Genomic DNA, 13,725 nt, shown 5'->3' with positions numbered 1-13,725 from the left:
AAATAATTTACTAGTACCCATTGATGAAGTAAAAGTAAATATTTTAATTTATTCATTTGTTATAATTTAGAGAATACGATTGGAAAATTCTGTTTGAAGGCCTAGAGTATGATGTAATATTTTTAGTGTTTTAATCTTTACCTCATGTTTTCAGATAATCGTGCTTCATATTTTAATTACTTTGACAAAATTTCTTTCTTTTATACATATCGAGATATTATTTATTAAAGACCATTAGTGAACAATTGGATATGACAAATTTTGTGTTACTATTCAATATGCTGTTCTTTTAAAACTGATGTTCTCCCATTTTAGTAGCAGAATAATATAATAATTATCTGAATAAGAAAGGATAACATACTAGTACTATGATCTGGCTGGAGTGATAGCACAGCGGGTAGGGCATTCGCCTTACAAGCGGCCAACATGGCCGACCCGAGTTCGATTCCTCTGCCCCTCTCGGAGAGCCTGACAAGCTACCGAGAGTATTCGATATGCCAAACACAGTAACAACAAAGTCTCCAATGGAGACGTTACTGGGCCCGCTCGAGCAAATTGACGATCAACAGGAGGGCCTTTACCTTTTTACCTTACTATGATCTCAGGCCAGAGAGCAAATACAAGGATTAAGGCATCTACCTTGCATGTGGTTAGCCCCAAATCAATCACCAATACCACATGTGGTCCCATGAAACCAGATTGTCCTGTCAGTAAGTTCCATCTGTAGAACCTTCCTCCAAAACAGCACAGCCGACTCTGAGAAGACCTTACCACCTAGCACAAACCTGCTCTGCCCAGCCCATCTCTCTCTCTCTGTCTCTCTCTCTGTCTCTCTCTGTCTCTCTCTCTCTCTCTCTCTCTCTCTCTCTCTCTCTCTCTCTCTCTCTCTCATTGTCATTTAGCTATTTCCTCACGGCTTTATTTGAGTCTGTTCTGGGCTAAAGTTATTAGCTCTGCCCCTGAAACAGGTTCTTGATTTCCACTACAGAAAAGAATTCATTCAAGAGCAAAACAGATGAAGTCATGAATTTGCATATAAGTGGATAGAGAGTATCACGCTAAGTGAAATGAGTCAGAAAGAGAGGGACAGAGAGGGACAGACATAGAATGACTGCACCCATTTGTGGAATATAAAATAACGTAATGTGAGACTGACACCTAAGGCCAGGAGGACTGCTCCATAGTTGGAAGCCTGCCTCATGAGCTGGGGGAGAAGGCAGCTGGAATATAGAAGGGATCCCTAAGTCAATGATGGTTGGAGGGATTGCTCGGGATAGAAGATGTGTGCTGAAGGTAGATAAAGGCTCAAATGTGATAGCCTCTCTCTCTCTCTCCCTCTCTCTCTCTCTCTCCCTCTCTCTCTCTCTCTCTCTCTATATATATATATATATAATAAACCATAATGCCCAAAAGTGAGAGAGAGTATGAGGGAAATTCTCTGTCATAGAGGCAGAGGGAGGGTTGGGATGGTGGTGCGGATCACTGTATCACTGTCATCCCATTGTTCATTAGTTTGCTCAAGTGGGCACCAATAATGTCTCCATTCATCCTAGCCCTGAAATTTAGCAGCCTCTCTTTACTCATCCTTCCCAACAGTGCTGCTTTGGAGACTCTTCTAAGGTGAGGGGAATGAGACCCATTATTGTTACTGTTCTTGGCATATTGACTACGCCACGGAGAGCTTGCCAGGCTCAGCCAGGTGGGCAGGATACTCTCGGTAGCTTGCTGGGTTCTGGGTAGTAGTGATACTGGGGATATTTGTGGTGGAAAATATGTACTGGTGGAGGATCATTGTATGACTGAAACTCAAATATGAAAGTTTTGTAACTGTATATCACAGTGACTCGATTTAAAAAAGAGAGAGAAAATCAGAGTTTATTAAAGTAAAATATAATCACTCAAGAATCCAAGCACAGGCATAAACTAAAGAGAGTAACATTGTTTATAAGAAGTTCTTTATGGAGAACTTAGAATACACACTCAGAGTGAAGTTGCACTAGAGAGAAATAGTGCCATTTCCATACAGATTTCAAGGTTATATAGTATAGAATCAGGCAAAAATATTAAGTGTAGAATATGCACAGGTATTTGATAAAAAGGAGGAGAATGGGATAAGGATAGTGATTTTCAGAGTCAAAGCCCAATCCAGATACAAACCACAGAGGATTGTTTTCTGGTGTTGCCATGACAATTGTAAACTGTTTTTGTATGTATGATTGTGAGTTTTATCATGCAAATGTACTATAATGAATAGATATGATGTAAGTGGAAGTCATCAGTAGATCACTTGGTCCTCCATCTTGAGTTTACTTGTCTCTAACTGGAATATTTTCCCATGAGAGGTAAAGTTTTCTAACTCCTTTCCTAAGTCAGTTGCATACCACATCATATTGACTGTTCTATCTCAATTTGACTTTTTTCAAAGTGAGCATTATATGCATTGACTTCAAGAATAATGAGTGTGAAATAAACTTAAAAGAGAAGTTTGTTGAAGAAATTCTTCAGTCAAACTGAGAATCTTAGGCCTGAGAAGCTTTCAACATATTTCTCTCAATGGCTGATCTGCTTTCCCAGGTTCGCACTTAGTTTATATAGGTGTGTTACATGAACAATTGCATAGGCAAATTATTCTTTAGAAAAACATATATCGAGTAAATTTGTAACATTTTCACTAATTAAAAGAGGGTTTTTTTATATTCTTAATGATAAAAGTGAAACATTATTCCTAACTTCCAAAGGATTTTCGTTTCATAATCAGCTCAGCCAGAACTATATCTAAAGACAATATACAGATATATTTTTCTATCTGTAGGGACAATATAAGACCCAAAGTTTATTTGAATCTCTGATCCTAAGAAATAGCTTAGAGATGTGAGACTTCTGTTAGGCATTATCTCATACCTTTTCCTCCCAGCAGCTGGGGAGCATTATGGATTTGGCGAATCATATTGTAGATTTTTTTCATGTTTCCTTTGCTTTATGCTGCGGGGTCCTTCACTGAAAAGCAATTGTCCTGCTGACCTCAGCCCCAGAAGCTACACTTTCAGAGCAGAGAAGATATTTCCAATAGAACAGAAATGAGTTTTCTCTTCTGTGTTCATATATACTAACCCACTGCCATCTCCAAAGTTTGGGATATCAAATTTCCCAAGCAGTTCTTTGAAGTACTCTTCTTGTGATCTAGTATGAGGAGAGGAGCCCCAATAGTGGGGTAAGAAGGGACTTCCCTTCTTGGCAACCCCCTCTGTAAAACCTCACCAATCCTGATTCTCACCCCTATCTACTTGGACAGTTTCCAACACCAGCAATGTTGTTCTCTGCCTTGGGAACCTCACAGTCTTTGACAATGGAACTCTTAGTAAAGTTTCCTTCTCAAATGTTGTTTTATTGGGTGGGGGTAGGGAAACACTTTAACACTGCTGAAAAATACAGGGAGTAAGACTATGAAGCTTTTGTGGTATCTATTTTTCAATCAAAGTGCTTATCAGAGTAATTTTAGACCAGATTAAGTTTACTAACCATTTTATTCTCCAGGAGTTAAAGTTTCTCCATCTCTATAGAATAATATCAACTTCTCCAAATAATAAGAGTAGAAAATAGTATGAAATACTAGATGCCTAGAAGTCTACATTCCAGTACTTGCATTGTTCTCTTAATCACAGATATTTAAAATATAAATTATCCCATCTATTTTATTTTATGAATGATGAACTTAAACAATGTACTTTCTTACAATATAAAAATAATTAATATTGGAATAGAATTGTGAACTCTGAACATTTTGAATTCAATTTACAAATATATTTGTCTTACTTTTGTGACTACTAAACAGTCACAAAATAACTACTATTTAATAACTACTGCTATATTATTAACAGTGGTAATAATGAGATTACTGCAATACTAAAGATTTTTGTACAGTTAAAAATTGAAATTTATGTTCCAAATAAATTGTGATGACTTAGAAATATAATCAAAATCTAAGTGAACTATTTAGAAATTGTTTTCCCCAATCCTATATGCTCTTTTAGAATACTTAAATCTAGGGCTGAAGCAACAGGACAGCAGGTAAGGTGCTTGCCTTACACATGACCAAACGGGGTTCAATTCCCAGCGTCCCATTGGTCCCATGAGCACCACCAGGAATAATTCCTAAATATAGAGCCATCAGTAAACTCTGAACACTGCTCGTTATGGCCCCAAAACAAACAAACAAACAAATAGAATACTTAAATATAAGCAAAAATGAAAACCCTCTTGAAAATCATAGCTAGTATTTGAAATCAAGATCTCTTGTTACAACTATAGATATTAAAGATAAAATCATACATTTCCTTATTTTTTCCTCCTATCTTACACATGTTCTGTAGATATGAACATTTTTCAAGTCACCTTAAAGTATGTTTTTTCTCTTTTGCAGTTGGTTGGTTTTGTGTATGCCTGTTATGTGATCAGTATTTTCATGGATGAGGAAGACACCTGTAAGTATTGCTATACTGTCTGAGTGTTGAATTAAATGAGGTGTAGCTTCCAAATTAATCCAAATAGATTATTAAATCTTTACTATAACTGAACTCAGTATGCTTAAGTTACAATGATCACTTACAAATAAACTACATACAAATATGGTTTCACTAAGTATTAAAACTTTTAATCCTAGTTGTGTGGGGGGGTTGCAGAGGCATGAAAGCTAATGGTTAATTTCATATCCTTTCTTAATAAATTTGCACCAGACACCTAAGCATCATGCTGAGTATAAAATCAAGAGCTTTTCTTTCATCATCAAGTGCAAAGATGCTGGCTACAGAATTTTGAAATCTGACTATTAGCAATAAAGGTGATACAACAGATCATAAATCTTTTTCTATATAAACTATATGAAATGTACAAAAAAACTAAACCCTTAAGAAAAACATTTTTAAAGAGATGTTAGGGAGTCAGAGATATAATACAACAGGTAACGTACTTGCTTTGCTTGTGGATGATCAGGCATTAATCCCCAGCACCCCATATGTTCCCCAGAGCCCACCTGGAGTGATCCCTGAGTGCAAAGCCAGAAGTAAGCCCTGAGTAACTCCAGATGATGCCCAAAACACACACAAAAAGAGAGGGGTAAACAAAACTACATATTTTAGCTGAACTCTAAGTAAAATACATATACGATTTAAGATTATGTGGACAAACATTTAACCACATAGATAATAAGTGGTATTTACTGAGCTCATGTATAAAACACTTGATACAGCTCTATTATTAGTTAATAGAAATAGCAAAGGACATTTCTTTTTTTTTTTGGAGTTTTTTTTTTGTTTTTGTTTTTGATTTTGGCCCAACCATCAGTGTTCTAGGGAATTATTCCTGGCTCTGCAATGGGGGATTTGTAGGGGGAGGGACATTTCCTGTGGTGACTGGGTGTCATGCAGTGCCAGGAATCAAATCCAGCAAGGCTCCCTCATGCAAAGTATCAGCTAACACCACTGAGCTATCAGCCCTTTATTTATTTTAAGTATTTTTGTTTCCTTGTTTTTTGCTTTTTGGGTCACATCTGGCAATGCTCAGGAGTTACTCCTGGCTCTGCACTCAGGAATTACTCCTGGTGGTGCTCAGGGAAACATATGGGATGCCAAGGATTGAACCAAGACTGGCTGCATGCAAGGAAAACCCCCTACTCGCTGTACTATCACTCCAGCCTCCAAGTAATAATTTTTAAGTAAAATATAGATCAAGTCCAGCCATGCCACAGATTTGGCCTAGTCATTATAGTTACTTTGTATCTCACAAAACTGTCTATTTAGCCACTCTAACCTCTTTCTAGAACAGAATTCCAAATAGTCTAAGAAATACTTCCTATGAAATAGATGCAGTGTATCCATATGTGAACTAGAATCTAGCTGAAAGTGAGCTGTTGTTTGTATTTATTTGACCAAATGGAAAAAAATTAAAGCCTCAATTAGCACAATGGGCAGGGAGTTTGCCTAGCATGCAGCTGACCTGGGTTCGATTCCTCAATTCCTCACAGAGAGCCTGGCAAGCTACCAAGAGTATCCTGCCCGCAGGTCAGAGCCTGGCAAGCTCCCCATGGCATATTCTATATGCCAAAAACAGTAACAACAAGTCTCACAATGGAGATGTTACTGGTGTCCACTCAAGCAAATCGATGAAAAAGAGGACAGTGCTACAGTGCTGCAGATTAAACACATCAGGCAGTGAAAATGTGCAAACATGCCACTGCATCACTTAAGCTTACCCTGTGATACTTTTTGTGCTGTATGAGTAGGGTGGTTCTAGCATTTCAAAGGTATAGCTGTAGGGGGCTAGGAGAATATAGTGGTTGGGTCTTACCTGGATTTGATCTCTGGCACCAACTGACCTCTGGAGCATTACAGGGTATGGCCCTTCAGGCCCCAGGTACCTCCAGAAGAGCACTTGTGGGCCTCAACAGTGCAGGCTCTGAGCACCAATACACCCTTGGCTCTCACCATTGAAATGTCCATCAGGTTGGCTGAGCACTGCCAGGAGAGGCCTGCAGGTTCTCTAAGCACTCCTTGAGAAGCTCCAAAATAAAAAATATCGCAAGCATAGTTGTACGGACCATACTTACCACAATGACATTAACTTTAAAAGGTCTGTTCTCACAAGTTCTACTAGTAGTCCCACATGTGAAAATGTTAGTTTATAGAAAGTCCGCAACAAGCATCCAACTCACAGCTAAGGCAGCTGCACATCCAAGAACAGTTGATGAGTAAGAATAAATTTACCTGGAATTGGGGTATAAAAGGAAATTATTAAAGCTAGGCTACATAAGTGCTCCAAAATATATACACATCAATACATGAATCTCAGCTGAATAGTCTATAAATTACTTGTAAGTAGGTACCAAGAGTTCTTTTCATTTCCTACCTCACTGAACAAGTAGAGGGCTCCCTAACGATGTTCATACACAGGCTGAACTTAATGAGAAAAGGCAGATTAATCAATAGTGGATTTTTCTTGTAGAATATATATAAAGGACTTTTCCTTGAGGCCTATGATTTTAAAGAAAACATAAATGTAAAATGACATGCAAGAAAAAGGACTCTTCTCAATTGAGTAAATGTTTTTTGACCTACCTGCCTATTCTCAGAATAATGTCTGTGCTTTGGACTATACTGCGAGTGGAAAATATTGTAGTGTCATTGACTTTGGTTTCCTTAATTAGCTTAAGTTTCTTTATAGAAATCTCTGAGTCAGCTATTTTAATGATCATCAAACTGACATTGAACTCAGTTGCTAGCAGCCTATTCTATTAATGGTTTATTTCTAGTGTTTGTTATTAGAGCTGTACATTAAGGTATTGGGAGACATCTGGATATAGCAGTTGTGTTACCATTAATTCAAATAATACTTAGGGTCAGAGAGGGTCAGAGATGCTCACAACCAAACTAAATATGCTCCAGACCAACCTGACATAATAATCTGCTGAAACAGACCTGACAGTTGAGAAGCAATCACAAACCTTTTAGTATGGTGTTTCTCAAGCAAGGATAATTTTACATTTCTTATTGAAAGAAATAGGAATCAAAGTGCAGCTGTAATTAAATTGGCCCAGGCAGATGTGGGCAAAAAGAAATATTTGAAACCAATGGCCATGATCTCATAGACTAGTAAAATTTGTGCCAACACTTAGCTTTTAGGTGCAATAATAAAATGCCCTTCGGATCTGACATTAACAATCCAGTCAAGAAGACAATTCTTTAAATTGTTTTTTCAAGAACTTAAATAGAAAACAAGAAAACAATGCTGGCAGCTTTCCAATTTGTCTAAGTATACTTCTGGAAAGCTTATCCTGAATGCCAACTGCAAATATATAATGTAATGCCACAGTATTTTGGCAGACAAAACGTCACCTATCATTTTATTTCTTATTCTAACTAATGAAAACCTCTCTGTTATTCAAAATGCAGAGTTAAGCTTTATTCTTGTACTGAAAGCTGTCAGCCAGGCTTGAAATTTAATAACAGCTACCTGCTTCTCTCCTCTGCACTGCTTAAGTGGTTCTATGGGACTAACATTTCAGCTGATGGACATTTCAGAAGGGTAATAAACGCTTGAGGAAACATTTTTTTCCAGTCACCCATCTTCTTAGTTTCCACTGGGACTCTTTTGATAACTATTTCTCGTAAAGATCATGATTGCAGGTTAAAAACGATAAAAAAAAAAAAAAGCTCACAAAAATAAGTGTGCCTAGATGTGGTCAATGCTTTTCATCATGAATTCTAATGAAATACCTATTTTATGTCCCCTTGGGTATTTTTATTTCCTTTCATTATTTCTGTAAATTCCATGAATATTTTTGTGAGACAAAGATTTTTGAATCTATAATCATAAAAAGCTTTCAACATCTTGTTTGTGAATCATCTACCACTGAAAATGAACTTGTGATCTCATTATTAGCTTGTCAGACTTACTAAAAGAATGTTTTTAATTCAGGAAAGTGTGGTGACATAGGCAAAAAAATTTTGAAAACTAGTATTAACTTAAAAATATTACCAGAGTTTTCAGAAGCTCTGTTGTATGAATCCTTCTTACTAAGCTTACAAATTGCAACTAGGACATCCTTTTAGGTTCCTAAAAAAAATGTCAGGATTGTGTATATCAAATGATGGGAGCAAAGTTCATTATTAGAAGTTCTACTCTTATTGAAAAAGTAAATTTATTCCAGAGTTCATGGTTCTTAAATATTGTATGAAAGATTTGCATACAAAACTCAGATGCTTAAAAAGTTAAAGTTTAAGTCTGGAGCAATAGTACAGCAGATAGGGCACCTACCTTGCACATAGCTGACCTGGATTTGAGTGCTGGAACTCAAACCATACCCGGGTATGGTCCCCTGAGCACTGCCCAGAGTGATCTCTGAGTGCAGAGTCAGGAGTAAGCCCTGAAGCACAGCCGGTTGTGGCCGCAAAACAAATGGGGGAAAAAAAGTTGAAGTTTATTCTACAGTTTAAGTAAATAGATTTGGTTTCCTCCTTAATGTCCATGTCTCTCCTTTTACGAGTGCGTGACAGACATCATTTATCTTGTCCTCAATATCCGGTGCAGATGATAACATCCTGATCCTGTCTCTATATCAGCTGCATGCCACCAATGTAGGATGATTCGGTTCTACCCCATTCTCTTTCCCTAGACACATTCCTGATCTTAAATCTTCAGCTAGAATACTGTCATCTGTGACCCCTGTGCTGGGACTTGCTGCTCAATCATTTGTACTGGGCCTCTCGAGGACTGTACCCCAATGTCCTCTTGGTTTTTGTTGGTCTCTTGTCATGATCATGCTCACAAGAGAACCCCTACCATCCTGCCCTCCATCTGGGCATAGGTGAGGGTGCAAAGAAAGAGTTGCCTGGGGGATTTCTTTTATCTTCTATTATCTCCCTCCTCCAGCATTCTATTCTCTGTTTGGGCTAGGTACATTTTCAGAGCAGGACTGACAATGACCAATTAAATTTACTAGTTTGCCTACTTTAGTTTAGAAATTTATCTTCTACTTTCACCATACACTAACAGATTTTTTTATTCTGAAAAGTAAGTAAACCCACTGGGCAAGATTCTAATATTTTCAACTGAAAATCTCAGAATAGCATTTTTCGCAGTCAAATGATCCTTGCTAATATAATGTTGGGGGGATGTTTCATTGGAGGGAAACATAAAATTTCTTTTCTCTGCTATCCCTGAGACTTTTTGGAGGCTGATGCTGTACTTCCCTATATGACCATAAGTTCCTCTTAAGAAAAAAAGATATTATCCTCAGTATTTAGAAATTTAAACCACACCTTGCTCCTAAAAGTTTACCCCAGAAGGCAATAGTAGAGAAGCTGACTATCTAGAAAGTTAACTTCCAGCATTGTGATGTTGGAGTTTATGAAGTATGGCATGGCGAAGGCTTACTTTTCCAGTGACCCAAAGGTCAGGCTTTAGGGAAAGCATGAAATCAACAGAGATCAAATATCCCACAGAAGAGAAAAGCAGTCTAGTGCTTGTAAGCTTTGACATATATTTGAGGATAGAAGGACAGGAGAATTTTGTAAGTCAAAGATGATGAAATACAAGAGGCTCAGGTTAGGGTGATCTACCGCTGGGCTCACGGTTTGAGAAGCATCATAACGTTTATCCAATCAATAGCCATTAGTAATCTACCAGAGATATTTGAGCCAGTGATATGCCTTTCAGATGGTTAAGTACTTATCCTGCCCATACAAGGCCTTATATTTAATCCCTGCACCTCACACCGTGTCCCCTTGAATACCTGAGCATGCTAACCACTGAGTGTCAGCTCCATATTAATTAAAATACATATACCTGTCCTCATAGAGTTTAAATTTCTTTCAGTAACCAATAAATTTCAAATAATACTAAGGCTCATTTCTTCTTAGTCTGACCACTTAGAACCCATTCCACAAATTTTAACAACTTTTAACAAATCTCTGGAATAACTCTACCAAGTAAGTACAAATTAAAAAACTACTATAACCACAAAGTTCCAATTACATTATTTCTTGAAGACCAGTCAAATGATAAATATGTTGATGAGTCAAGAAGTAGTTTATTTTTTTAGCAGAAAACTTCTACATGGGTCTGTGAATTTTGTATTTAAAATTTAGCATACAAAACTCCCAAGGCTTATGAAAACAGTGTTTCTATTGTATAGCTTACTCTAGGTTTCCTCCTCAATATCCAGGCCTCTATCTTATTCATTTGTGTCTGATGTCACTTATCCTGTGTCTACTGACCTTTCTAATGAAGGACATAACTCATACTGTCCCTTCACTGTCCTTTGCTTCCATGGCTGACATGATTCATCTTTCCCCTGATGTTACGAGATGTTTTGTGTCTCACTGTCCTGCTGGGCTGAGGTCTACTGCTCCACTGTATGTCACTGGTGCTCCGTGGCCTGCTTCTCATGGCCTGTAGCTCCATGGCTCTTGGTCCTTTTGGTTTTCTTGCCACAGAGGCAAGAATCGATGCTTTTCTGCTGTTTTCTGCACAGGTGACAGATCAAGGAGGAAGTTCCCTCTCCCGCACCCCCTTTTAAATTTACTTAAGTTTTCTGTCCCAATCCCTTCACTATTTCCATTATCTGGCTACCCCTCATGTTGGAGAGATTTTAAATGACCAACTAAATTAAGTTATCTGACAGCCCTCTCTTTCCCCCTCCACCTCCACCTTAACATTGACAATAAGCCAGTAGGTTGGAAGATAAGATTCACGCCTTCCAAAAAACCCCAATCTTTTCTGCAGGGTCTCACACACACACAAGATCTCTATAGCTAAAGAGCAGAGGGGAAAAATAATAGGTGCAGGCTAGTGGATGCCAGAATGAAGAACAAAGTCTTCAGGGGTTCGTTCCCTGAGGCACGCTGCCTTATTTGGCAACCTAAACAAAATGGGGTTAGGCTTTTGGGAAAGGACAAAAAGGGAAAACTATTCTTATATTTAAGTTTTTAAAAGAAGATTGATGGGGGCAAACTATCCCCATCTTTAGACTGTGAGTAAATATGATTGTTTAATATTGATATTTGTCCCAGTTTCACAACTATGCCTAATAGAATAGGAGTGCTATAAAAACAGGGTTTTTGTTTTGTGCCCTGGTATAATTGTAGAAACTAAAAAAAAAAGTTTCATACACAGCATGAAAAAAATAATTGTTAATTTTTATATTATTAAAGTATGTTGGCCCAGAAACTAACCCACTTTTAAAATAGATATTCAAAACCCCAAGGTTTTAAATTTGATGAGACAGTGGTCTCCTGTGTTTATAAATAGGCTGATGCATTTATAAATATTTTTGGCAGTGGAGGTCCTGCATCTATTTAACATAATAGGATGGATTTATAGTAATTTTGAAGGTCAAGCTATAGAAGAGGGATTAAACCTCCACTAATTATGTTCAGTTCCTGGTTTTGTCTTGTGCTTTGAGCACTGTGAAAAGCATCTCCTAAGCATCGCTTTGTGTGACTCCTCCCAAAAAATCAAAATTATGAATAAATAAATAAATACACGTCACATCACATATGTGATGTGTGTTTATTTAAATAAATAATATCACAATATACCAAATAGATTTATTTGAATATAAATAAATGCCACAATACATCAAAGCAAATGCTCAAGTTTTGTCATTCATAATCTAAACATCTTGAGGGAATAGTCACCTGCAAGATAGATAGATTCACCCCCCAGAGTGAATTCACCTACAAAGTATGGGTAAGGGACAGACACTCTATCAAAGAGTCAAGACCCCTGTGAGCTTGTGTTGTTGACCAGCCAATACATGTAAAGGTCAGTCAACACAAAATAGAACTTTAGGATCCTGCTATCAGATAGAAGCAGGATTCCAGATCTTGGATAATGTATTAAGGCAGTCTCTCTCAAAAAATGTTTTAAAAATAGATTATCATAAATATCCAATACCTTTAGAGGTAAACCAAGTGGAATCTCACCAGTCAAATCAAGGTAGAGAAGTCCTTTCACTAAATTAGTACCCAAATCCAGGATAATTGTAAATTCAATATTCTTTTTCTCATCAACAGAAGTATTTTGTTCTCATCCTTCACAGAGTTCATGTGAATTGATCATCCCATCCCTTCCATCCTCTCTCTCATCACAAGTCAAAGTTTAGTTTCCTTAAAACTGCAGCCCATCCTCCTGTCCTCATTTTAAGGATGAATAAATGAAACCCAGAGAGCTAGTGTGACTGGTCATACCTTCTCCTCCTCCTTCCCACATGGTTAGTGGTAGGACTGCACCACTAAGACTCACAATAGAAAAACCAGTAGGCTGGACTAAGGAAATGGAAGCAAAGATAATCAAGTGGGACTTTATCAAACTATGAACCTTAAAGCACTGTAAAAGAAAATATGACCAGATTCCATACTGGGAGACAGTATTTTCCTGCCAGTCATCTGATAAAGGATTGATAGACGAGATATATAAGCACTGATAAAACTTTACAAGGCAAAAATAACCAACACCATAAAAAAAACTTGAAGAGATAAACAGAAACTTCCTCAACTAAGATATATAGATGCTTAAAAGATATATGGAGAAAATGCTCTATATAGTTAGGCTGGAGCAATAGCACAGCGGGTAGGGCGTTCGCCTTACAAGCGGCCAACATGGCCGACCCGAGTTCGATTCCTCCGCCCCTCTCGGAGAGCCCGGCAAGCTACCGAGAGTATTCGATATGCCAGACACAGTAACAACAAAGTCTCCAATGGAGACGTTACTGGGCCCGCTCGAGCAAATCGATGATCAACGGGAGGGCCTTTACCTTTACCTTATAGTTAGGACAATGCAAATAAAAACAATAAGATTAATAGCTTCACTCCAGGGAAGCTGACATATCACAAAGAACAAAAACAACCAGTATTGACCTGGATATGGAAGAAAAGAAAGCTTCATTCACTGCTGGTAGAAATGTTGACTTGTCCAACCTTTGGAAACCAATATGGATGTGTCTCAAAAGACTAAGACTTGAAATTACATATGATCCAACATTTTTACTTCTTGACATCTACCTTAAGGGCTCAAAAACTCTATTCAGAAAAGAAATGTGCACTCCCATGTTCCTTACAGCACTATTCACAATATCCAAAATCTGGAAACAGAACAAATGTCCAAGAATAAATGACTGGACAAAGAAACTGTGGTACAATAAGATACTACTGAACTTAAAGAAAATATGAA

The 13,725-nt window shown here is 37.6% G+C and overlaps 1 protein-coding gene across 2 annotated transcripts in view; it reads left to right on the top strand.

Annotated features, from left to right (window-relative positions):
* NKAIN3 (sodium/potassium transporting ATPase interacting 3) overlaps nt 1-13,725 on the top strand; it is a 618,508-nt gene that overhangs the window by 562,073 nt on the left and 42,710 nt on the right. For both annotated transcript variants that reach the window (XM_056111187.1, XM_056111184.1), the window contains exon 5: nt 4,421-4,481. In XM_056111187.1, coding sequence (XP_055967162.1) covers nt 4,421-4,481 — 61 coding nt within the window. The remainder of the gene's footprint in view (nt 1-4,420; nt 4,482-13,725) is intronic.

This window comes from Sorex fumeus, unplaced genomic scaffold, assembly GCF_029834395.1.
Source record: "Sorex fumeus unplaced genomic scaffold, SorFum_2.1 ptg000002l, whole genome shotgun sequence".
Lineage (NCBI taxonomy): Eukaryota > Metazoa > Chordata > Mammalia > Eulipotyphla > Soricidae > Sorex > Sorex fumeus.
This window is presented reverse-complemented; position numbering and strand designations above follow the sequence as displayed.